This window comes from Protopterus annectens, chromosome 8.part0, assembly GCF_019279795.1.
Source record: "Protopterus annectens isolate FY-2018-M chromosome 8.part0, PAN1.0, whole genome shotgun sequence".
NCBI classification, from domain to species: Eukaryota; Metazoa; Chordata; order Ceratodontiformes; family Protopteridae; genus Protopterus; species Protopterus annectens.
In genome coordinates, this window is record NC_056741.1 from 1,635,390,705 (window position 1) to 1,635,417,140 (window position 26,436).

At 41.9% G+C, this 26,436-nt stretch overlaps 1 protein-coding gene across 1 annotated transcript in view; it reads left to right on the plus strand.

Moving 5' to 3' along the window:
- Positions 1-1,634: 1,634 nt before the first annotated feature.
- Positions 1,635-26,436, plus strand: part of LOC122808522 (protein Aster-B-like) — a 1,382,984-nt gene continuing 1,358,182 nt past the window's right edge. Inside the window, exons 1-2 of the mRNA XM_044079476.1 lie at positions 1,635-1,719; positions 12,619-12,749. Of these exons, the coding sequence (XP_043935411.1) occupies positions 1,635-1,719; positions 12,619-12,749 (216 nt within the window). The remainder of the gene's footprint in view (positions 1,720-12,618; positions 12,750-26,436) is intronic.

Here is a 26,436-nt window from a genome sequence, read left to right on the forward strand (position 1 = left end):
AGGTTGTTCCCTCCTGAGTCTTCAATAGAAGAGTCCTTTGTTAGGAATTTTTGTGTTCCTAGTTCTACTAGGTTAGTCCTTAGCAGGGTATGTTAGCTACCAAACGAGATCTGAGGTAGTCCCGCCTTGCATCATGGGATATAGGGTTGCCTCGAGCTGGTAAAAGGAGTTCTCAAGCTAAGCAAGTGCCGAGTCGGAGCCGAGGATCGGCTCCGAACCCATCCAGCAAGAAAGAAGACGAGAGAAGATAACTAACATGGAACGTTATGGTAGGTACATAACTTCTAATTATTGTCCATTGCTGTTTTCTTTCCAGTGTTGAGCTTTCCCTGAACAGTATGTACTACCACCATGTTAATGGCATTGCCTAATTGCAATGACCTGTGGCATTCAGACACCAGTAGTAGCTTGTTTAGTGCAGATCTTCCCCCTTCAGGCACCACATTGTCAGTTTAGTAAGCATATCACTTATGCAGAAATTGCTTCTCAGTGAAATGAGCAGTGGCCTCCTCTATGTGAACTAGTAGAATGTTTCTGTTTTGTAAAATTGTGCCTTGTTAGACTGCCACTGTCTTTATCTAAATTAGTAATGCACTTCTCCATTATGAAGTTGCACTTTGCTGACTTAAATTGGTGGGTAGAAGCTGTTCTACACCTGAACAAATAGCATTTTGTGATAAAGTATCTTAGGTGTTAAAAGGAACAGTTTGTATTAACAAATAAAATAGAACTGTCTCATTACTTATTGGAGGGCACTGGAATTTGATTTGCAATAGTAAGGAAGTTTCAGAGGACCTAGAAGGGAAACTATAACAACAGAAGGTAGTTTTCTGAAGAAGTCTGTGAAAATATTTGGTATGGAATATGTGCATGCAGTAGTAGGAACTCTGATGGAATTTACATATTACTTTCCAAGGTACAATAATTGGGCTTGACTAAGCAGAAATTATATTTCACTTGAACATATGCATTTAGTTGAAAGCTCAGACACACATCCAGTAACTATTTCAGATCATGCACTAATAAAAACTAAGATGAAATTACAGGGTAATTAAGTAAAAAATGAGACACTGGTGCTTTCCTACCTACCTGTTAAAAAGAGGAATTTACGTAATTAATAGTGGAAAATATTTGAAAGTTATTAGGAAAGATAGAAGTATATTCAAAAATTATAGCTACTAAGTGGGATAAAATGAAAATGGAGTTTAAAAATAGGGTAGAAGTAAAACAGAAAAACATGGTGAAGAAGTATTAGGAATTTACAGGAGGTACCAATGGTAAAGATATTGCAGAAAAGAGAGAATCTGACAGAACAAGAAGAGGTGCAAATGCAAAGTGCTAAAGGCAAAATAAGTAATTATCCAGATAATATACATGAGTTTACAAAGATTTCTGCTAAACAACTATTTTTTGATAATAAATCCAGAGCACAAACACTTTTAACACAGTAACTTAGGTAACAGAAAGTAGAATGGGTTCTTGCCAAACTTAGGGAGCATATAGCAAGAAAAGTAACCAGAGATATTGTGGAGTTATTAGAGATATTCCAGAAATTTTGTGAAACTTTGTATAAAGCAGAGAGATGCGGAAATTAAGAAAGAGCACAAATGGAATTATGTATGAAAGACGTAATTATGCCAAAGTTAGAGGTTGGTGAGGCTCAACAACAGTTACGAGAAGAACATGAAATAAAAACAGTATTGCATAATCAATCTTCAGGTAAGTCTCAAGGAACATATGGTATTCCTTGGAAGTTTAGAAGTTAGGAGGGAAGAAAGTGATAAAGAGATGGAAAATTTTGTTTAACTGTATTTTAAAAGGAGGGGAAAACTAACGTCTTGGAAGAAAGCTGTGGTGGCTGTATGACATAAAGACATTAAAGGCTCCTCACACCCAGCTTCATATAAACCCATTTCAATTTTAAACCATGATTAGAAAGTGTTTATAAATGGTTCCCTATTGAAATGTTGGCAATTTAAGTGCCGAGTGACAAAAAAGTAAAAAAATAGGACCAAAAACATGGAGAAAAGCGAGTCTTGAAAATCGCTCTTGTCCTTAAAACGTCTTTTTGCAAGGGAGGGCAACCCTTCCCTCGTACCCCTGAACTTATATATACCAATTCTCATCATCATCATCATCTTTCGGCTTTTCCCATTAGTGGTCGCCACAGCGGATCATCTCTTTCCATTTCTTCCTATCCTCTGCATCTTGCTCTGTCACACCAACCGCCTGCGTGTCCTCTTTCACCACATCCATAAACCTTATCTTAGGCCTTCCTCTTTTCCTCTTACCTGGCAGCTCCATCCTTAGCATCTTTTTCCCAATATACCCATCATCCCTCCTCAGCAAATGTCCAAACCAACGCAATCTCGTCTCTGTTGCTTTGTCTCCAAACTGTCCAACATGAGCTGACCCTCTAATATACTGATTCCTAATCCTATCCATCCTAGTCACACCGAGTGCAAATCTTAACATCTTTAACTCTGCCACATCCAGCTCTGACTCCTGCCTTTTTGTCAATGCCACTATCTCCAACCCATACAACATAGCTGGTCTCACTACCCTCTTGTAGACCTTCCCTTTTACTCTTACTGGTACCCGTCTGTCACAAATCACTCTTGACACTCTTCTCCACCCATTCCACCCTGCCTGTACTCTCTTCTTCACCTCTCTTCCACATTCACCATTACTCTGAACTGTTGATCCCAAGTACTTCAACTCGTCCACCTTTACCAACTCTACTCCCTGCATCCTCACCATTCCTCTACTCTCCCTCTCATTTACACACATATATTCTGTCTTAGCCCTGCTGACCTTCATTCCTCTGCTATCTAGAGCATATCATATATACCAATTCTAAGATCACCATTTCTCAATAAAATGGGAATATTCTGAGAAATGGCATCTCAGACTTATTATATACAAGTCTGATCTTTCAGACATTTAGCCTTGACATTTCAAATAGTTACAGTTTATGTCTATACTAGCCAAAAAAATGTCAAAGGTATTGCCAGAATTGATAGATATGGATTAGTGTGGTTTTATGGAAGGGAGGCAAACATTTGACAAGATTAATAGAATAATAATGATCCAGAGGTTTGCAGAATGTAAAAAAATACTGCTGTTGTTGGTGGGTTTTGATGAAGAGAAGTCATTTTTCAACAGAGTAAGTTGGGATGTCATGAGTAGGGCAATGGTACAATAATAATATTAATTAGAAGGACATATGAGGGATCAAAGACAAGAATTAGAGTGGGAGGGTTCCTCTCTGATACGTTGCGTTTAAACAGAAGAACCAGGCAGGGGTGTCGTCTTTGTCCTTCGTTATTTTCTTTATATTTAGAGCCATTGGCAAAGAAAATAAGGGACACAGAAATGCAAGGATATAGTATGATAATCAAGAAATGTTGGCTTTATTTGAAAATTATATTATTTTGTACCATGTAAATCTTGAAAAGGACATATCACTGTTTAACATTTTGAGACAGTTTTGTGTCTTTTCAGGATATAAAATTAATAAAGATAAAACAAAGGCTGTACATATAAATTACATACCCATACACAAATTGGCTCACCAATACCCATATTTATGAGAACACAATAAGATGAAGTATTTAGGAATATGGTTTAAAAAGCTTTCGTTATGCCACCTAAGGATATCTGGGAAGAGTCTAAAAAGATAATACAACAACTCAGAAACTGGAAGCTCTTGTTTATGGATATGGATAGTAAGAAAAAAGCAATTCAAATACTTTTAGTTCCTTTAGTTTTATATACGGATCGGGCATATTTTTATCAACCAGAGTAGAAGTTGTGGACAGTAATTAATAAAGAGTTGAAGGCATTTTTTTGGGAGGGGAAGACAGCGAGAGTTAAGTGGGATAAGTTGATCCTTCCAATAGAAAAAGTTGATTTAGGATAACCTAATTTGAAGGGATACTGTAGAGCTACACAGTTAAGGCTCATAAACATAACACAAGCAGAAGGTTATAATTCAAAATGGAAAGGGATGATGATGAAGCAAGAGAATTTTAAGAAGTAAAGAGAGAGTGAGATTTTGGATACAAATCTTTAATGGGAATATTAACAACCATGCAGAATATTATATTCATGAAGTAGCAGAAGGTATTCTATGAACTAAGCCAACACTGGAATGGAAAAAGGAGATTTTGCCAATAGGGATAACTGCAAGTAGGGATATAGAAAGTAGACAAGAGGGGCTGGAATTTAGTAGAAAAACTTGCAAAGAAAACAAGATATTGGGAGCAAATTACTAGAACAGAAAAAGCAATAGAGTGGGATGAGGCCAAGAAGACATTTGAACTGTAGGCTAGAGACTGCCTTCCCTACAAGGGATTGATATCAGTGTACAGACAAAGAGAAAGGGATAGGGAAATCTTAAGTGAAAGACCTGCTCTGGTAGAGTTTCTAGTTGAAGCTGCCTTAAAGAAAAGGATTATTAGCTACAGACAAAGAGAAAGGGATAGGAAAATGTTAAGTGAAAGACCTGCTCTGGTAGAGTTTCTAGTTGACTCTAGAACAGAATCTGCCTTAAAGAAAAGGATTATTAGCACAGAATACAAAATATTGCACAATAACTATAACAGTTAGTCAGAGGAGGTAAGGAAAGATTAGGAAGAGAGATGAGTAAAGCAATTTCAAAAGAACAATGGGAGGACATATGCATGGCTTCCAGGTATGCGACAAAGTCCAGAAGGTGTAGGAACTTTCCTTGGAAGTGGTTACATAGGCATCTTTATATCCTAAGCAGATTTTAAAGAATTTTTCCTCAGGTAGAATGCAAATGCTGGAGGTGTTATGGGGAAGAAACAGGTAACTGAAAATGGATCTACTTTCAATTACTGAAAGCTCATGATATTGAACATTATTTTCTCGAGATGAAAATGAAAATCCCGAACCACATAGTTTTTTCCAGGGCAAGTAACTTGCCCAGAACTACCCTCCACCCCCCCATGTGGGGTGCTGTGTCCCCCACAGCCCCCCCATCTATATATATATATATATATATATATATATATATATATATATATATATATATATATATACATACACACACACGCAAACACACACACATCAACTCAGTTGGGATTTGGGATAAGGACATATTTCTCCATGTTGGGCAAGTGTTAATTTGCCGTGGGAAAAACTAAGCAGTTCAGGATTTTCATTTTCATTATTTTTGTCTAGAGAAAATAACGTTTAATATTATGGGCTTTCAGTAATTAAAAGTAGATCCCTGGAAACATATGTTTTATGAGTGTAACAAGTTGGCATATTTTGAAAATTCAAAATATTGGGTTAATAAATGGTTGTAACTAAGGAAATTATTCTTTTGAGCTGGGACTTGGGATTGGAATTACCTACACAGAGTAAGGCCTTATTAAGTTTAATTCTGTTGGTTGCCAAAAAGCACTAACTAGAAAATGTAAATCAAAGCCTAAACCAACTGTATTTGAAGTACTGATTATTATAAAACAGATAAAGGAACTGGAAGAGGAATCTTTAGAACAGGGAAGGATGAAATTGCATAGAAATAAATAGAAACTGTGGGAAAATACATGAGGAATAATGGTGAGGAGGAGGTGTGAGGTTTAAGGCAAGACAGGAATTCGGCAATGTATATAATGTTTGACTGATGACAGTTACAAACAAAAGATATGTTAAATATGATGTATGTAACCAGAAAAATGTTAATATGTTTGTTTTCTTTTCTGTTAATGTATGATTGCCTATGTATTAAGTCGTAATTTAAAAAGTATTTGTTAAAAAATGGAATTGTCTCATTTGAATACTTCTTTATTTACACAGTCCATCTCCTCTGCGGATGCACAGACTAACTGGTTCCCTCTAGCACTGCTTGTATTGCCTGGCTCATTCTCCTCTCACCCACAATAACCTTGTCTCCCGCAGTTTTATTACATTTATATTTCTGGATCCCATCCCACTTTCACATCATTAGCTCCACCTAGCATGGCTGTATTGCCCAGTTCATTCTGCTCCTACGTGCAATAAACCTGTCTCCAGCAATCTACTATATTTATATTTCTGGATCCCAACCCTCTTTCACATCATTACCTTCATGCCTCTTAAAACCCAACAAGACTAGTGTGGTAATATATGAAATCTTACATATATGCTTCTAGTTCCCAGTCCGTATTCATTTAATTAAATTCATGCAACCAAGCAGTTTGTCTCCTACTAAAGGGATATATAAACCTTAATTATACAATACTTTTGTAATCTACAAAAACTACAGCCATCACACAACCACATAAATTTACAATTTAGTCCACTGACAAAGCAACTATGTACTGCCTACTATGGCCACACCACCACCTAGTGCTATTATTTTTTGACTAGTACTCCTAAAACATTGATCAACATTCCAGATAACTTTTACCCTCATATGGTGGTCATCCCTTAGAACCACTTACCACTAAATTTAAGGTAAACACCTTCGACCTGTCACACAAACCACAACAAATCACGCCCCCATCTAAACCCGTACTTACAAGGTCGTGTACAGCCTGTGCACTTCCTATTAAACAGCTTATGCTTTCATGTGATACTCAACCTGCACAACTCAGATTTGCAATGATGAGCACATGCAAAGTAATTAATAAATGGCCACAGTTTAAAACATGTCACCCTTCTGTATTGGCCATCACTCAATCCCGGCTTAAAGGCATCCTATTTGTTTTAATCTTTTATACAAAACAGTGCAATATTTTTTGATAAAAAAACAGGTTCCAGACCAGGAGAGGGGGCCTCACCCTCATCAGAAAGTATGACAAGTTATCAACTACATTCATAGCAAACAGTAATTCACAAACAGGAAGAGAACCAAATCGGTCACCAATACAAATTACCATCTCTGGCAACACTAAAATATTTACTGCCACTATTTATTTTCTACCACCAGCAACCATTACACACCTGGTGAACTTCTTAAATTTAAATATCTCCATTAAGAAAAAACAGACTCCTTGGTCCTCTCAAATATAAACTTCACAGCATACTGTTACATAGGAACTTTATACAGCTGTCTTTTTCGGAAGCTAGGCTAAATATTCACGCTAATAAGTAAATACTTCTTCACATTTTTCTTACCAGCTCCGTACATGTTCACCCAACTCCCTTAGTGATCAGCTGCCAGTTCTAGCTACTTGGTATCCTAGTCAAACTATCATGCAGCTTTGTAAGTGCCAGACAAGATACAGAAATCTCACATTTTATTACAGTAGACTGGGGCTCACTCTATTATAAGCTGCCCTGTGGAGGATTCATCTGTATTCATTAGTACACTAAGTCACATCCCAAAGGTATTGAAGTGCTGACTAACTTCACATATTTTGTAGTTACTAAAATGCAGAGATAAAGCACAGAAAGACTGGAAGCAATACCCTAGAAATCACAGCAAACACCAGTTATATCTGAAGCTAAGAAAAAATGCACAAATTATTGCTAATCCTTCTAAAGTGAACTACTTCAGGAAATTGCAGCAGTCTGATATGCACAATCGAAAACAATTTTAGAGTACTATTAAAAATGTATGTAGTGACAGTATTTTTAATGTCAAAACAAACTTTAACGCATAACTCCCCAAACTACTCAACATGTAAAGCAAACATAAGCAATCCACTACAAGACTCAAAAATAACCATTCATCCAGGTAACAGTGCCTACCCACACTGATGGAACCACTGCACATCTACCTCAATTTTCAAAGATTCCACTTTAGAGCAACAAAAAAAGAAGTTTTGGATGAGCTTAACAAACACATATTAACACAATTTTGCACAATTACATCCTATTCTGTGTAAATTAGGTAGAAACCATTTAGCTGGACCACTGACCTACATTTTAACTTATCCCTTTGCAACAGTCTGGTTCCCTAGTTCTTCAAAGGAGCCACCATAATCCCACTACCAAAAGCTACTGCCCCTAGGGCAACAGACAGTTAGAGGACAGTAGTCAACCTTTACCCTTTAGCCAATTTTTTTACAAAAAATAATACATGAACAAATGTTAGATTACATCTCTCAGTACAGCACTCTCACAGAAAAAACAACACAGATTTAGACCACAGTACAGCAACACTATCTTCAGAAAATGGTAAACTTACTGGTGCTGTATTCATAAATCTGAAGAGCACATTTGAATGTGCTGACCATACCATATTGTTACAAAAGCTCAAGAAGTGCAGTTTCTCAGATAATGTATGCAACTGGTTCCAAATTTGTCTGCTAGCCAGAATATTTATTACGGGTACAAACAATGCTGACACTAACCTAGTGTCTGCCTATATGGATATGCCCTAGAGGTAAGTGCTGGTACCACTGCTGTTCTCATTAGTCTTTAAAGTCTTTAAGGACCTCCCCTGGACATGCTTAATCTAATTACCATCTTGTATGCTGATGGCATTGTCATCATAATGGCATCAGCATTACAAAATTAAATTATTTATTCGTTTTTGATGACCAGGAAAAGTCTAACTGGGTAAAACCCGTTTTCAGTGAAAGCTTGGGGAGAAAAGCTCCAAACATATTCAAAAACATTTCACCCTGCTGTGGAATTGGTTGTGCTCTAACAAACTAACATTAAATGAAAGGAAATGCACTTGCATATTATTTGGGACCACTGGAAGACTTACCTCAACACAGCTGCTTCACATAGTTGATCCATCCCAACTTCCCATACATTCTAATCCTTTTGCAAGAACTGATACTTGCTTTTCTACTTCACGTTGAAATCCAAGTACAAAAGGTTCTTGCACAAATGAAAGCTGGATATAAAATTTCCCACGTGCTAACAAAAGAATCAAGGCAAGGTTAGAATACTCCCTCCCAATCATATCATTGCACTCCCATCAAAATATGCAACTCCTGCAAAGGACATAAAATAAAATATAATAGTTTAGTCATCTAGCTACCCCTTCCCCTCAGAACACCACTGTATCACCTAGAAAAAAATGCATCTGGTTTCCACATGAAGTTAAAGCCTCCTTTCTACTGAAAACACTGATCTTTATATTGAAAAATGAACATTACTGCCCCTCCCTCTGAAACATTTCCTCTATACAGAGGCACGGCCAAGTCACTTAGAAACATCAGTCTCCTTGTAGTACAAGGAAAAACACAAACCCGTTAACAGCTTCACTAATGTGATACCTGATGATAACAGTAATTAGGGGGATTGTTAAGCACCCCCCCCCAAACTCTATTAAGATCAGGGCTTTCATTAGGAACTATCAGTAGATGGTGCCAGCTGACAAAGAATGGCAGTTAAAGTAAAATAGCATTCTTTCTGCCTTTTGCTTCTGTCCGTGCATCTCAACTGCCCCTGTGTTTATTTTATTTTTGCACTGTCCTCTTAATCTTTATGATTTTTATGGGAAATCACTGAGGATTATAGTTTATCAAAAATGACAGACATTAGAGTTTTACAGTTATTTTTCAGCAAATGTATTTTAATGTAAAACCTGTTGTTCTGTTAACTTCTTAAGTGAATAAAAGCAACAGTTATAGCTGTCCTTGATTTCAGATTTGTCCAATATTCTTAACAAAGAAGCTGAGAGGTGTGCTGCTGTCTGTTTGACAGCACCAAGTATTTTACCAGCTTTCAAAGCAGCAGATAAAACATTTTGCGCTCCTACACTTTGTAAATGTTACTACATGTAGGAGATAAAGCCTCCTGACATGGAAGCCTTGATTTACCTCTGAAGCTTCTCTGTCCAGATGAATTTCTTGGCATACATGACATAAAAACACAAGCCAGTTATGATATGAGACCCAATCATATATCAGGCTACTCTATACCACAGCCACAGCTCAAAAATCTTTTTTACGAAACAGCAGCAGAATGCTGGAACAGATTACCCCAGGACATTAGATATTCTACCTCACTAAAACAGTTTAGGAAATCGCTGAAAAGCCATGTTAAAATATTCTCAGTGTTATTGCTTTGACAATTACAGATAATTTGTTATTGATGCAAGATGTATTTCCTTCCTTAACACTTTGCATACACATATAGCCATCATATATTCCATTTTCCTTTTACCCTGTTTCTTGCCTTTTCCTCATGTTCAGTCTCTCACTAACCCTATTCTACCTACATTATCAATAAAGTAACAATAAAGGCATTACTCAAACTCTTAATTGCCATGCTTATTTACATTCCCTTAATTTTTTTCACTAACCTTCTCTTTCATAAACTCTTTACATTTCAGCTTTCGGTCTCTTAAACATTCTCCTGCACAGTAAATATTTACTGGATTTTAAATTATAGAAAGTATTGCATCATATGTACAGTTGTACAGCTCCTGTGTAGATTGTAACTGTTTTTGTTGTGTTTGTTCAAAAATTTTTAAGGTATCATCCAATTTTAGCCTTGCAGCTAACTTTGTACATTTACTATATAAAGTTTTCTGATTTGTTCATTATTGATGTAATATACTGTCTTATTTAGCCTTACAGCCACATTTGGTGCATCTGCTGCTAGTATTTGTACTGTTTTCTTTCCAATTTTTGTAAAGTAATGTTTTACAACTTGAATTTTGCCTGTAAAGGTTCCCTGGAACAGTATGTTTATCCACAACAAATCTTTAAACAAATAAACAGTCTTTTTCCCTTGTCGTATGGAATGTTTCCCAGACTCCTAAATCTAAGTAGTAGTAGCCATACCTAACATCTTTAGAATTCCTTTTCTTGCTAGATATGTCCTAACCAAATTATAATAGTCTGTCTGATGTTATCAGTCTTCATTTATTCCTTTACCTGCGGGTCCGATTCTGAAATCGGAACCGACTCGGCTTTATACAGCCTGCAAAGACCAAAAACTCTCAAGCTTTTCTCCCTACTCATAATGCTCCTGTCCCATTTACCTCAGATCTTGTTTGCCACTTCCAGTGTCAGATGTGTCGCCAAACCTCTTGAGCTAAGTACAGTTGTATTTTAAAATCTTATAGTTGTTTATCCTTTATAGTCTTTCTATTACTTCATTATTCATTTTACCTTAGTTTAGAATCTCCCTACTATACATACCTTTTCCTTTCAGCTCCTTTCCTTCCCCTTTTCACTTCGGAGAAACCTTCACTACAATAGTTGGTAGACTTCCTTCCTTTCTTACCTTCTGCTAAAAAAAAAAAAAAAAAAAAGAAGAGAGAGAGAGAGTTTTCCTATATTTATTTATATTTACTGCTGGTACTCTTTATCTACCATCGTTGGTAGCTCTCTTTCACCTTTGCTTTCTTTTTTGGTTTGTGCTTATTTCTTGTACCCTTGGGTATTCTGGGGCTACCATTGCTGTTAGCAGTTTATTGTAATTTGTTCCCTTTTTACTCTAATCTACACTCCTTTTGTGTTCTAGATATGGCTGATAAAGGAAAGGGCACTTCTGGCTTTAAAAAATGTCAGAAGAGCGACAGGAAAATGCCAGATTCTGATGGTCATTTATTACGTGTGCATTGTTTAGTCTTGTTACATCTTCAAGAAGATTGTTTAACATACCACGGTTTTAGTCATCGAGCCTTAGTTGTACAAAAAAATAAATTGATGTTAAAGGGATTGCTTAAAACTTCTTTTGAGGAGGCCTTTTCTAGTTCCAAATCCAAAACAGACTCTTCTTCATCTTCTTCAAAATCTGAGAAGCATCTCCTTCTGCACCGGTGACTAAGAAACTGGGTTGACAAAAGGCTATGGAACTGAAAACATCTGCTCCAAGTCTACTTGCATCTTCAGAACTGGAGCTGGCATTAGAAAAACATGACAACACTTCGAACTGACAACTTCAGTTTCATCTTCTATACAGGCACCAATTCCTATGGTTCCAACCACAATTCTTCAGGAACCTGAATGCATTTTTTCAGTGATGCAATATTTCTCATCTATCTACCCGTACGAGGGACCATTGTCAAGCCCATTCGTGGAGAGACCTAAATCTCCATCCACCCAATCAGTCCACTCCACCAAGAGCTTATCTGAATTAGACATGCTAAGGCTGGTGGATCAGGTTCTTGTGGTGAGAGGATTGCCAGCTATGTCCTCGGTTCTGACTACCTCCAGTACTGGAACTACTTTCTCCACGACTCCATCAAATCTTCCTCCTCTGACCCTGTCTGTGGTTTTGGAGACTCAGGCTCCAATCGCTCCCGCACCAATTGTTTCAACTCCAGCTAGGTCCTTTCTCCAGTGCCAACTACTACCCTGAGCTCTTCAGTCCTCTCAGAACCAGAGGGCTCCCAGGATGTGAGCTCCGCTGTCATTTCCGAGAGGCAGGTTTCACCTCCAGTTTTCTCTGAGCCATCCCTGCACCTCGGGACCTTGGCATGATTGAGATCCACTTCGGCTTCAGCATTGGGGTCAGTCTCCTCGGGGCAGGTAGTGACCTTAGTTTCCGTCTTTGGGGGACTTGCCTTCCAGGCAATGGAGAGGGCTGTGTCCTTGGTGGGCATCCAGTCTCCATCCTCCTAGTTGGAGTTGATCCCAGATCCTTCCTCTCGTTCTGAGTCTCAACCAGCCTCTGCATCGGGACAGTGAGGGCCAAAACTGCAGGATCCACCTGTCCAGGTTTTATCTTCTTTTGACACTTCTTCAGATTTTCTCACTGAAGAAGTCCCTCACAAGAGAAAGTGCAAGAGGAAGCACTTGGATTTCCCAGAAGACTCCGTCACTGAAGATATTGACTACGATGAAGGGAAAGATTCTCCTAGGTCACCTCCTGAAGATGTCTCCTTTGGAGATATCCCAGAGATCCTTAATCAGAGGGGTGGCTGGAAGTCCCAACATACTTCCCCCGAGGAGTCAGTATACCTGCAAGCTTTCCACTCTCGTCCATCTACTTCTTGGGTGACTCCACCAGCTGATGATCTCATCAAACTAATTGCACAGTGGGCATGGAACGCTCCTGATTCCATAGAGCCAGTGCCTAAAAGGCCAGACAAAATTATCTCAGCTCCTGAAGATTTTTAGTTTTGGGCTAAAGGGTTAGCAGTAGATGGCATGGTGGTTGCGACAGCTGCAAAAAAGGAACTCTCTGAGGAGAGCTCTACTATCCATCCTCCCAATTGAGAGTCTCGGGCGATGGATAGGTTTGGGAAGTGGGTATATGCTTCTTTGACCTTTGCTTTGCAGTCATTAAACTTTTTGGCACATTTCACTACCAAAGGGATTTGATTAAAGAGTTATCAAATACCCTTGTGGGAGCCTTATCTGATGAAGTTCAAGAAAAGGTAGCTTCTCAGTTGGCCACTCTCGAGTCCATATCCAGTTCACCCATGAGGCTCATAGCACATGCAGCAGAAGGGATGACTAGAGCAGTGGGTTCTGGCACAGCCATAAGGAGACATGCCTGGATGCACTTATGCAAATTTGCAGAGCCATTCAAATCTCCATTCGTCAGTGTGCCTTTGACAGATCTTCTCTTTTTTGGTCCAAAAGTTTGAGAGACCTTGTCTAGGTGTGAGAAAGATGGGAAGACTCTCTCTGCAGTGGGCGTATGCTTTTCCATCACTCAACAGTCCCTGTCTAGGAACCAGAGGAGTGGGAAAATGTGGTTCCAAAAATCCCAAGGACCTTTCCAGGACACACATGGTGGTACCACCCCCCAGGGGTAGAGGGGGGAGTTTCAATGGAAGACACCATCTATGCTGCAAAGGTGGCCCGTAAAGTCAGGGTTCCAGAGATTCTTTCCAGGACAAACCCTACCAGTGCTTCTGAAAGGAGGCCCGATTGCTTACCACTGCATCAACAAGCCTGGCTGAAAATAACTTCAGATGTTTGGATGCAAAGGATTTTTACCAGAGGATACACAATTTCCTTCCACTCCCTTCCCAAAAAATTCAAAAGTATCCCCGATGTTCCACCCAGTCAGAGGGAACCAGCAGTTTGAGAAATCAAAAAACTGCTAGAAAAAGAGTCATCCAACCCATCCCCCCAAACCAGAAAGAATCTGGAATTTACTCATGATTCTTTTTAGTGCCAAAGAAGACAGGGGACTGGAGACCGATTTTGGATCTCAGTGTTTTGAACAAATCTGTTTGACAAACAAAATTCCGGATTGTCATGGTTCAGTCCATCCTTCCCTTTTTAGGAAAGGATGATTGGATCTGCTCAGTAGATCTCCAAGACGTGTATTACCACATCAAGATGGAGAAAAGCTCCAGGAGATTTCTCTGCTTCCAGCTGGGAGCCAGTCACTATCAATTCAGAGCCCTGCCCTTAGGCCTCACCACAGCCCCCAAGGTGTTCAACAAGTGCATGGTGGAGATTCTGCACAGACACTGAGTGTTTCCTTATTTAGACGACTGGCTCATCACTGCTCCCACCAGACATCTCTTAGAAAAATCAAGAGACTATATTCTTCAGACTTGTGCCTATCCTGGAATCACAATTAACCACGAGAAATATCATCTGATTCCCAAACAATCTGGACAAATCTGAATATGAATACTTGCATAGCTTCCCTTCCATTTCCCAGTTTAGAAAAGATCAAATCTCAAGTCAGGAGAATCATCAGCAGCAAGAAAGTAGCTGCACGCCTGGTGCTGCAGGCTTTGAGTTCTGTGGCAGCAACTATTACCTTGGTACCTTTAGCAAGATTCCACATGAGGATCCTACACTGACTTCTTGCATCCTAACAGTTCATTCTTCAGCAACCGATGTCACATCACATTTTAGTGAACAACTGTTGCAAAAGGGATCTCCTTTGGTGAGTTCACTCTACAGATATTCTAACGGGACAGCCTTTCATACAACCCTAGCACCAGGCCATAATGACCATGGATGCCTCCCAGATCAGGTGGGGGGGAGGCATTATCTGGGCAAGACAGTTGAAGGCATTTGGTCACTTACAGAGGCCAGCTTGCATATCAGTGTTCTAGAGATGAGGGCAGTGCTGTTACCATTGCAGGCCTTTCAAGCTATCCTTCCTCCGGGGACAATTGTGATCCAGACAGACAACATGCCAATCATCTGGCACATCAACAAACAAGGGGGAACCAAGTCTTATCCCCTTTGTCGAGAAGCTTTGTCCATGTCTGATCCCCCTAAATCAGAAACTGTCAGAAAAGAGCCACTCAGTTCCTGCATCCTCCATGGCACCAGTGGCATAAAAACATAAGGCTACAGTTCCAACTACCTCCATGCAACCGAGAGCAAAGGTACCGAAATTGTAACTTAAAGAATACTTGGCACTGATTACAGTTGCCTGCTCGGTGCCAACTTCTCCAGTGGTGCCTCAGAGGGCTCTGCCCACCCCTCGTTACCGAAAGCAGACAAGAGTCTCTCCCCAGATTGAGATATTCACCTTCATTAGACTCTTTTGCGGGCCAGTTGCCCAGTCCCTTTCTGGAATGCCCTGAGTCCCCTTCAGGATTGTCCATTCGATCCTCTAGGAGTCTCTCAGAGGTAGATGTTATGAGATTGGTAGATCAGCTGTTAGTGGCCAGAGGTGTTCCTGCCCCTCCTCAGGCCCCTCTACCTCCTGGAGTTGAGGTATCTTCTCCAAGGACTCCTTCACTGTCTCCTCCTTTGACTTCCACTAGAGTTTTGGAGCCCAGCACTTCGATCCTCCCAGTAACAGCTGTTCTGGTGCTGTTAGGCATCCCTACCTTGGCACCAGATGTTCCTCTGAATTTTTCGTTTCCATCCTCGGTACTGACAGATTCTTGGGGCCGAGACTCCACTGCCAGTCCGGAGGGTCTCAGATCGGCTCCTGTTTTTTTTATATGGAGTCAACCTTGGCTCTCAGGGCTCTTTCGGTTGCGGGTCCTTCCCCGGTCCTACTTTGGAGGGTAGACTCTTGGGGTGGGGTGTGACCCTGGTTCCAAGGTGGTCTTTCTAGGTTCCCGGCTCCCACTCCTCCTCAAGGATCCTGCCTTCCAGGTTATGGAGAGAGCTTTAGCCTCTGCAGGCTCTCAGCTGGTTCCTCCTGCATTGGAGTGTCACATTACCATATCTTCTGGTCCAGAGCTGACACCTTTTTCCATAACAGGGCAGTGAGCATCAATGCTTAAAGTTACCCCTGTTCAGCGCCCCTCTTCTTTGGAGTCTTCCTCAGAAATCCCCACTGAGGAACCCGCCACCCCCCAAGAAGACATGCAAGAGGAAGCACCTAGATTCCCCAGAAGAATCTGTCCCTGAGGACATGGATTACGATAAAGGGGAAGGTTCCCCCTGGTCACCCCCTGAAGATGTCTGCTTTGGAGACATCCTAGAGATCCTCAAGCAGAGGGATAACTGGAAGCCCCAAGACCTGACCTCAGAGGAATCTGTGTACTTGCAAGTGTTCTGTACTTGATCATCTACTTCATGGGTGACACCTCCCAGTGACAGTCTTATCAAGCTGATCATCCAGCGGGCATGGAAGGCCCCTGACTCCATAGAGCTTATTCCCTGGAGACCAAACAAAATGTTATCACCTCCTGAAGACTACCAACATTGGGCCAGGGGTTTAGTAGTAGATGCCATGTTGGTGGTGGCTGCCACCAACAAAGAACTCACTGATGAGTGTTCTACTGTCTACTCTCCTAACTGGGAGTTTAGGACTTTGGAAAGCAGGTCTATGCTTCATCAACCTTTGCAATGAGGTCTGTAAACTTCATAGCACATTTTACTAGACTCCACAGAGATCTGATTAAGGAATTATCAGATACTGTCATGGGAGCAGTGTCTGACACAGTGCAGGACAACATCACCTTTCAGCTAGCCACCCTGGAGTCTGTATCAAACTCGTCCATGTGGCTCATTTGACATGCAGCCAAAGACACGACAAGACCAGTGGGTTACAGTGTTGCCATAAGGCACCATGCCTGGATGTGCTTGTGTGAATACGTGGAACCCTTCAAGTCCTCCTTCATCAGTGCTCCTTTTGACTGATCATGTTTGTTCGGCCCCAAGGTGAAGGACACACTAGCCAGGTATGAGAAGGCTGGAAAGACCTTGTCTGCTATGGGTATTCATTTTTCTACTACTCAGCAATCCTACTCCAGGAATCAGAGGAGTGGAAAGATGTGGTTCAAAAAGTCCCATGGACCTTTCCAGGACATGTGGCAGCGGCTCCACTCGGGGCAGAGGGGGAAGCTCGGATGGAAGATGCAGCCCGCAAGGCAAAGGGGACCTGTGAAACCAGGTAGCAGAGACTCTTTTGCTGGACAACCCTACCGGCACTCTTGAAAGGGGGCCCAACTGCTTACCTCTGGAAGCAGTCAGGGGAAGACTCTCACTGCACTCTACAGCCTGGTGACATTTAACCTGCGATACTTGGGTGCAGAGAATCATTACCAGAGGCTGTCACATACCCTTCACCATTTTCTGGAGATCACTAAGGAAAAATCCCCGATGTTCCATTTAATCAGAGGGATCAAGCACCCATAGAAGTTTGAAAGTTGCTAGAAAAAAAAGAGTCATCCATGAAGTCCTGCCAGACCAGATAGGATCCGGATTTTACTCCAGGTTCTTTTTAGTGCCAAAGAAGACAGGGGACTGGAGGCTGATATTAGACCACAGCCTTCTGAACAGGTTTGTTCAGCACAGAAAATTCTGGATGGTCACGATTCAGTCTCTTCTCCCCTTTCTAGGGGAAAATGATTGGATGTGCTCTATAGACCTTCAAGATGTATACTAGCACATAAAGATGGACAAATGCTCAGGAAGGTATCTCCACCTTTGGCTAGGGGCCAGTCATTATCAGTTCAGAGTTTTTCCCTTTGGCGTCACCACACAGCTACTCCCAGGGTGTTCATCAAATGCATGGCAGCAGTCACAGCTCACGTGAGACTACTCGGATTCCGGGTGTTTCCTTATCTAGACGACTGGCTCCTCACCTCCCCTACCAGATATCTACTGCTTCAAGCCACAGACTTCATCATACAATTGTTCAGTGCCCTGGGCATAATGGTCAGCAAAGAGAAATCACAGCTGTCTCCCACTTAGGACCTAGATTTCATAGGAGCCCATCTCAACACAGTTTCATGTATAACTTCTGTACCTTTTCACAGTCTTCAAAAGATAAGGTCTCAAGTACAGCTCATTTTAATGAGAAACAAAGTGCCCGCTCTACTTGTACTTCAAGCCCTAGGATCTATGGTGGCACCTATCACACTGGTTTCCTTGGCAAGGTTTCACATGAGGATACTTAAATGGCTTTTGGCCTCCCAATGGTCCATCCTATCTTATCTGATGACTCACCCGATCTTAGTAACAAAATGTTGCAAAAAGGATCTATCCTAGTGGATGCAGTCAGAAGAAATCTTAATGGGCCATCCATTTGTTTCCCTGCAACCCAAGGCCATAGTGACCACAGACGCCTCCCAGATGGGGTGGGGTAGGGGATTATCTGGGAAGGACAGTCCAAGGCACTTGGACTCCACAAGAGGCCAACTTGCACATCAATGTCCTTTAGATGAGAGCAGTGCTCCTAGTGTTTAGCCTTTCAATCTGCTCTTCCTCTGGGAACAGTTGCGATCCAGTCAGACAACATGTTGGTGGCTTGGTACATCAACAAACAGTGTGGAACCAAATCCTACGCCCTTTGCTGGGAAGCTCTCAGAGTGTGGCAGTGGACGATATCTTCTAACTGCTTTCTTGTGGCAATGCATATCCCGGGGAGTTCCAATGTGACAAGCTGAGCAGACACATTCTACTGCGTCATGCGTGGTCTCTTAATCCTAAAGTGGCAAAGGAAATCTTTCGCCGATGGGGCCAGCCTTGCTGCGATCTTTTTGCCTCCCCAACCAACAAGAAGTGCAGCAGCTACTTTGCCCTAATTCCCCCTCAGGAGGAGTCCCCAAGAGGCACTCTCCTTCTCAAATGACCCATTTCCACTCATACCTCTCTTCCTAAATAAACCCCAAGGGTTGCAAAGCAAAGTGATTCTCATTGCCCCTTCTGGCCCAGGCAAATTTGGTTCCCCTTTCTTTGGCCTCACTTGATTCACCATCCATGAATTCTGGATCAAGTCCCAGACCTGCTGTCTCATCTACAAGGACTGGTGCATCCCGAACTATGCTCTCTCAAGCTCACAACTTGGTTCCTCCGATTCCATTAGTCGACAGGCAGAATAATATAACTTCCCCCATACAAAAATTCTTCTGAATTCCCATAGACCCTCCACCAGGAGACTCTAATCAAGTAAATGGAAGAGATTTTCAATTTGGGCTTCTGGAAACAACTTAGACCCCTTTTTGGCACTTGTTGAAAATGTTTTGGAATTTTTAGCCACCCTTTCTGATCAAGGAGCTTCTGCTTCCACCATTAGAGTTCAGTTAGCAGCCATTTCTAATTTTCACAACGGATACAACAAATATTCTTTAATTTCCTATCACCTATGCAAGTTCTTTCTAAAAGGTGCCTTACATGTAAAACCTCTATTTAAAGATCTCTCAGCTCAATGTAATCCAACCTTGGTTTTGCAATCTTTAGTACTACCTCCCTTTGAACCAGCAGCCACTTGCCATCCCAAACTCCTTACCAGGAAAACTCTTTTTTTGAGTAGCCATCAATTCTGCCTGAAGAGTCTCTGATATCCAGGGATTATTTGCAAACCCCTGTATATTCTTTTTCATAAAGACAGGGTGTCATTGAGAACTAGTCCTTCTTCCTATGGTGGTCTCTGAATCCAGCATTAATCAAACTATTGAGTTACCAGTTTTCTTCCCCAAGTTTTCTAACAAAGGTGAATATTGCTTATACTTACTGGACGTACATAGGCAACTACGAAATTACCTGAACAGGACTAAAGAATCCAGGAAATCAGATCAATTGTTCATTTCCTTTTCAAGTCCAACAGTAGGACAATCTGCATCAAAAGTGACCTTATCTAAGTGGCTGAGAGATTGTGTTACCTTTATTTATGCACATAACAACCAAAAGCTACCTGCGCCTGTTAAAGCGCATTCAACCAGATCAGTTGCCACATCATCAGTTTTTCATTCAAAAGCGTCTATGGACAAAATTTGTGCAGCTGCAACCTGGGCTATGCCTCATACCTTTATCAATCATTACAAATTGGATATGGTCTTCAGGGAAAGAGCATTCTTTGGCTCTATAGTTCTCAGGAATATCCTTCCATTAGGCCACCCAGAGTCTGAAGTAGCTGTGGTCTCTGTCCATTTCATCATGAATGAACAGATATTGACAACATCAGATCAAGAAGTTATGTACTCACCATAACATTCCATCTGTGCTGTCGATGTTCGTTCATTCTTGACACCCCACCCTCCTTCCCCCTCCTGTAGATTTCCTAGGGATTGAACCCTTGTCCTGGGTTTCCATAGGGTTGTTTCCTTGTACATTCCTATGTATATTCTTAGTATAACCTGTAAACTCAATCTGAGGTAATAGAGAGAGGAGGATTGTGGGTAGAGTCCTAGCGCAAGAGTGTTTTTGGCTGGCATGATCTGTATAACGGCCAAGCTGGTTCCGAGGATTGGAACTGAGTCCCATTCATCAAGAATGAACGAAGATCGACAACACAAGTGGAACATTATGGTGAGCACATAATTTCTTTTTTTCTCTTAAGGTAGTGTTACTAGTGGGTTAATGTTAGCACATATTAGTTAAGTGGGCAGGGGGCTTTGCTTGTTTTAATACCCTCTTTTATCAAATAAAAGAAATTGCAAAGGTGAAAGCAAACATTTACAAACTGCAGTCCTCCCAATTCGATATGGAAAAGAGCCACAGCAACATTTCGGTTCTGACCCCCCCCCCTCCAGTCTAATGTTATGGTTTTAAGAGATTTGGGGTGGCTTGTCCCTTGCTTTACAGCTGCATTCTCTCTTCTGAAGAACTAAAGAAAATAAAGGAAACATAAAGAGGAGCAGAAAAACATAAAATTTGCAGTGTGTTCAGTCTAGCTAGTACCATAGTTTTCTTCTGAGTCATGTTTCCAGCTTCACTTCCTGAACTGACTAGATGAAACATAGTTCTTTCCTAATTATAATGCCATATTCCCACTTATCATCATCTCTATCACTTCCATTGATATTTTGTCTGAGGCTTGTCTTTACCAGAGTTAGATCCCCCCTCCTCTTTGCAATCTGATCAAGAAAACAGAACCCAATAACATGAAACAATATATTGTGAGTAACATCTACAATTAGAGAAAAATATAGATTAAATTTATGATCTAAAATACTCTGGTATTCATCCCATCTGTTCATGTCATTAGTGGTGTGCGACCATGTAATTAATCCATAATTTGATCTATGAAAAACAGAAAAATCCATTCTGGAAAAAAATTTCCAATATGATAATAAAAATGAAAGTGAGGCAGAGATAGTGTAAATCCATGTGTAATCTGTAAAGTTCATTTTTATATGCTTTCCTCTGTTTTTTAACAATTAAGCTATTTACCTGATACCTGTCATCTAGGGTCTATATTATATACTCGAAGATACTAAATCTCAGCTACCCTTTCATCGACACGTGTCTAACGTCCACTTCAGCAAACGGCCACATCATCAATTTCTTTCCAAGGGAAAAAAAATAGGTTGGCCATTGTTTTAAATCTGCCCTTTTCCCCACTGTAGTGCGATCTCAGAGTTAGTATATTTAGTTGGGGAGGTGGGGGACACAGCCCCCCCCCACTTCATAGTGTTTGTTATATTGTGTTGTGCGTAGTTGGCTTACCGATTTCTGAAAGAAATCAATGATGTGGCCGTTTGCTGAAGTTTTCATTCAACACATAAGTGTCGATGAAAGGGTAGTCGGGATTTAGTACCTTCAAGTGTATAATATAGACCCTGTCAGCTAGTGGTCCTTCAATGTAATTTCCCAAATCACTAGCACTTTCATTTTCTTCATCTTTAATGTGCATTCCAACAGTACTGTAGTTGTCCGAGTTTGTGGTTATCTTTGTTATTTCCTGTACTTCCCCATTACTCTCATATCTGCTATACACTTCAGTTTTCTTCGTGATCACCCTCAGATAGGTGATTGTCACTGTCCATTCAGTTTTACCTCCATAAGGGCTGTCCTTCTTTTCTTACTCAGCATTGTCAGTATTTCTGATCTTTCTCTTTTTGTATTCATTTCTGTTAACTGCAATCATCCCTGATTCTTAGAAATTTCTCTGAATACCTCTTTCCTGCACTTTTGGTGTCCTATCATGCACACTACAATTTATATTCACCCTGGTTTTGCTGTGAACCATGTGCTTTTTGATTTCGTCCTCACCTCCTTTTCTAGCTTGTCAGCATTTTCTTGAGGATGATTTCCAGTTTGCCTTGCCTCCACTGCCTCAAGTATTAATTCTTATTTCACTTTAGAGAATGGTTGACCTGTACATCGGCACCATGATTGGAGAACAAATTATGCTCTTCGTGTTTCACTGTTGCAGTCATCACATTTAGGTTATCCCTGTCGGGGTAGCCCACGGCCGGCCCGAATACCAGAGGGTTAGTATTTCGGCGTCGGTTGCTGTCGCTTCAGGACTGATGTCAGGTCATCAGTAGTATAAAGTAAGGTAGCTGACACCATTACATTAGTCTTTCTTGCCATGGAGCCCAAAGCAGAAGCAGTTCACATGAGTGCTGGTCAGCCGCTACCTGAGTTTTGTCTACCAAATTGAAGTCGAAGTCTTCTAAAGCTAATCTCCCCGCTGGGGATCCTTTTTTCTTGCACTAACCGATGTCAGAAAAAGTTAATAATTGTCTCACCTGTGGAAAGCAAATACCACACTGAGATTTTCATTCTTACTACGTCACTTGTTTAGGCCGAGACCACGACGTCCCCCATTGTCGCTTCTGTACTTTGTTCAATGCCAGAACTATCCATCGTTAGGCCCTTATTGTAGCTAGATATTTTCACTTACAGTCCTCAAATTCCGATATGGCTTCGGTAAGCCATCCGACAGCAGATCTTCCAAAAAAACTTAAAGATAAAGACAGAGACGGACCGCACAGGTCCAAACCTACCGATGACGCTTCCGTTAAGCTAGTCGTCAGTTCTCCGGTCCTCAGTGAGGCGCTTTTGCAGCCCCTGATGCCCGTTTCTGTGGATTCAAAGGATGCTACCGAGACCCTTTTGGAGTCTGGTATGCTGCAAAACTCTTCTTCGACTAAGGATCCTGCGGTCGTCTGTACCTTGGATGGGCCTGGAGCCACTGAGCAGGCACCGGCTTCCGTGGAAGTCCTTCACACTACCGATTCTCGACACAAACCAATGTCCTACTGCTCACCCTGAGGTAATTTCTCAAGGACCTAAAGGAATTAAAGCAACCTCTGCTAAGAATCCCACACCCTCAGATAGGGATTCCCGAGAACTAGACAGATGGGGTAAAAAAAGTACACACCTCAGCTGCTCTTGCTATCAAGGCACTAAATTGTCATTTCCATATGCTAAAATTTCAGCAACATACCCTGGAACTCCTCAAACAAAAAATATCTTCCTTTCCTGCTTGTGCAGAATCTAAAGAGTTACAAGAGTTAATGCATTCTGCAAGTCAAGTAACTAAACACTCCTTACACTGTAGTTTTGACGCCCTAGAAGCTTCTTGCAAGGCAACAGTCACTGGATCTGTCATTAGAAGGCAAGCATGACTTAAGGAATAGCCCCTGCCAGACCATGTCAAATCTAAATTGTTGGATGCCCCCTTGCACAAAGACAACTTATTTGGCACTAAGGTAGAAGAGGTCTTAAAAAAGATGGAAGAAAAAGCAAAATCTATGCAGACAGTTAAGGATTTCTTACAGGTCCAGCCACCCAGGTTCAGCAGGCATTGTCCCACCAAGCACTGGTCCTTTCCTGCTCCCACTATGCCAGTCCAGCCCAGGCCCAGGGGAACCAGACCCTCCAGACAGCAGCCACAGGGAATGCAGAGATCTAAGCAGTGGACTACCTCCACTTCAAAACCACAGAGTTCTAAGCCACCCCCTTATGGTAAGACCTCACAATGACTCACCTCCCCCACCCCGTCCCTCTGCCCACCTTCACTTACCCCTAGGAGGAAAGCTGTCCTTTCCCGCAAGCACCTGGGCCACCATTACCAATGACCACTGGGTTCTCAACATAGTGTCTCAGGGATACAAATTTTCCTTCAACACCCTTCCAACCCCAAAAGGGTTTCTACTCAAGACCTTTTCTGGTGCCCAGAAAATAGGGCACCTGGCACCCCATCCATGATCTATCCATTCTAAACACCTTCCTGGTGATCCCAAAATTCAAAATGCTCACCCTCCAGCAGCTGCTACCCATGCTCTCCAAGGACGCTTGTCTAGCCAACCTAGATCTAAAAGAGGCATACCTCCACATTCCTATCAGGGAATCATGCAGGAAATATCTCCGTTTCAGGGCAGGATCTCAACACTTTCAGTTCTCTACGCTTTCCTTTGGCTTATCTACTGTTCCCAGAGTTTTCACAAAATGTCTGGCTCTGGCCATTGCCTTTTGCAGGCAAAAGAATATCCAGATTTACCCATACTTAGACAACTGCTTTACTCAAGCAGACATCCAGGAAAAGCTGCTCAAGCACCTGGCCTTTGTAAAGACCCTACTAACCTCCCTAGGGTACACAATCAATGAAAAAAAATCCAAACAGGTGCCCACCCAAAGGATTATCTTTCTGGGAGCATACCTGGACACAGCATCCAAGATGGCATTTCTTTCACTAGAAAAACAAAGTTTCCTGACAGTTTACGTCTCTCAACTAGCCACCAGGCCCCAGTTATCTGCTAGGAAGATCCTGCAAGCTCTGGGGTTCTTGGCATCTTGCATACTACTCATTCTGTATGCCAGACTGCATATGAGGAAACTTCAATGGTACCTAAAAAGCCTTTGGTGTCAATACTCTCAAGAGCTGGAGACTCTAATACCTATAATTCCTTGCCTCAGAAAAGATTTTCTTTGGTGGGCAACAGCATGCTCCCACAACAAGGGACTACCTTTTTCACCACCCCCCCACCACCCAGACCCTCACCACAGACGCATCAGACTATACTTGGGGTGCAAACCTGGATGGCAAGTGCATACAGGGCCAATGGAGCCCACAGCAAATCCCTCTGCACATCAACCAAAAAGAGATGATGGCTGTCCAGCACACCTTGATAGCTTTCAAGCCCCTTCTCTCCCCAGGGGCTCTCCTGATCAAAACAGACAACACCACTGTGATGTGGTATATCAACAAGCAGGGAGGGACTCACTCCTGCCCTCTGTGCAGGCTGTCCATGACCCTTTGGCACACAGCCTCTGCCATGCAACTGCACCTTTTAGCACAATTCCTACCAGGTTTTCTCAACTCTCTGGCAGACCAATTAAGCAGAAATCTTCTGGACCCACACGAGTGGCAGCTCAACAGAAGAACCTTCTCCCTAATAACTCAGAAATGGGGCACCCCGAAGGTCGACCTCTTTGCCTCCCACGTCAACCATCAGCTCAGAAAATTCTGCATCAGGGAGCATCACTGCATGGCTTGGAAAGTGGATGCCCTGTCCTTCCCCTGGGTCAGTCTATCGGTCTATGCCTTTCCTCCACTACCTCTCATCCCCAGGATACTGCTCAAAACAAAGGAGAAAAACCAAGGACAATTCTTATAGCTCCAGACTGACCTTGTCAGCACTAGTACCCCTTGCTGCACAGCCTGCCCCCACTGCCACCATGGCATCTTCCTCAGATTCTAAACCTCCTGACCCAGAGGAAAGGGAAATTCATGCATCCCCAATTGCCGACACTCAATTTGGCAACTTGGCTTATTCCCTAACCCTAGATCAGTCTGCCAACCTCAGTAAACAGGTTCTAGATGTTATACGTGAGGCCAGACACCCTAGCACTAGAAAGTCTTATGCTGACAAATGGAAAAGGTTCTGCTCCTGGATCCAGGCTAAGGGAACCAATATAGCAAAGATCTCCCTCCCTCTCATCCTAGATTACTTAGCTGACCTACTACACAGTGGCCTCTCTTTCTCCTGTATAAAAATTCATGCCTCTGCTATCTCTGCTCATTTCCCCACTGAGCAACCCCTTTTCTCAGACCCTTTGATCAAACAGTTCCTAAGAGGGGGTAGCAACTTGAGGCCACCCAGAAGAGCAGCAACCCCATCTTGGGACCTTAACTTTGTGTTGGAAAAGCTTACCCTGCCCCCTTTTGAACCAGCTTCTTCTGCAGAGCTAAACTTTCTCTCCTGGAAGACAGCTTTCCTTCTGGCCATCACTTCAGCCAAAAGAGTCTCTGAGCTGCAAGTGCTCATGGCTGTGGAACCCTTCATCATCTTCCATGCTGACAGGGTATCCCTCAGAGCTAACACCTCCTTCATGCCCAAGGTGGTGTCCAGTGTGGCTCTCAACCAATCCATTCATTTGCCCACTTTTTTTCCTAATCCCCAGAACAAGAGGGAAAGGATCCTGCACTTTCTAGATGTGCACAGATAGCTCAGATTCTATCGAGACAGGACTAAATCCTTCAGAAAGTCTGATCAATTGC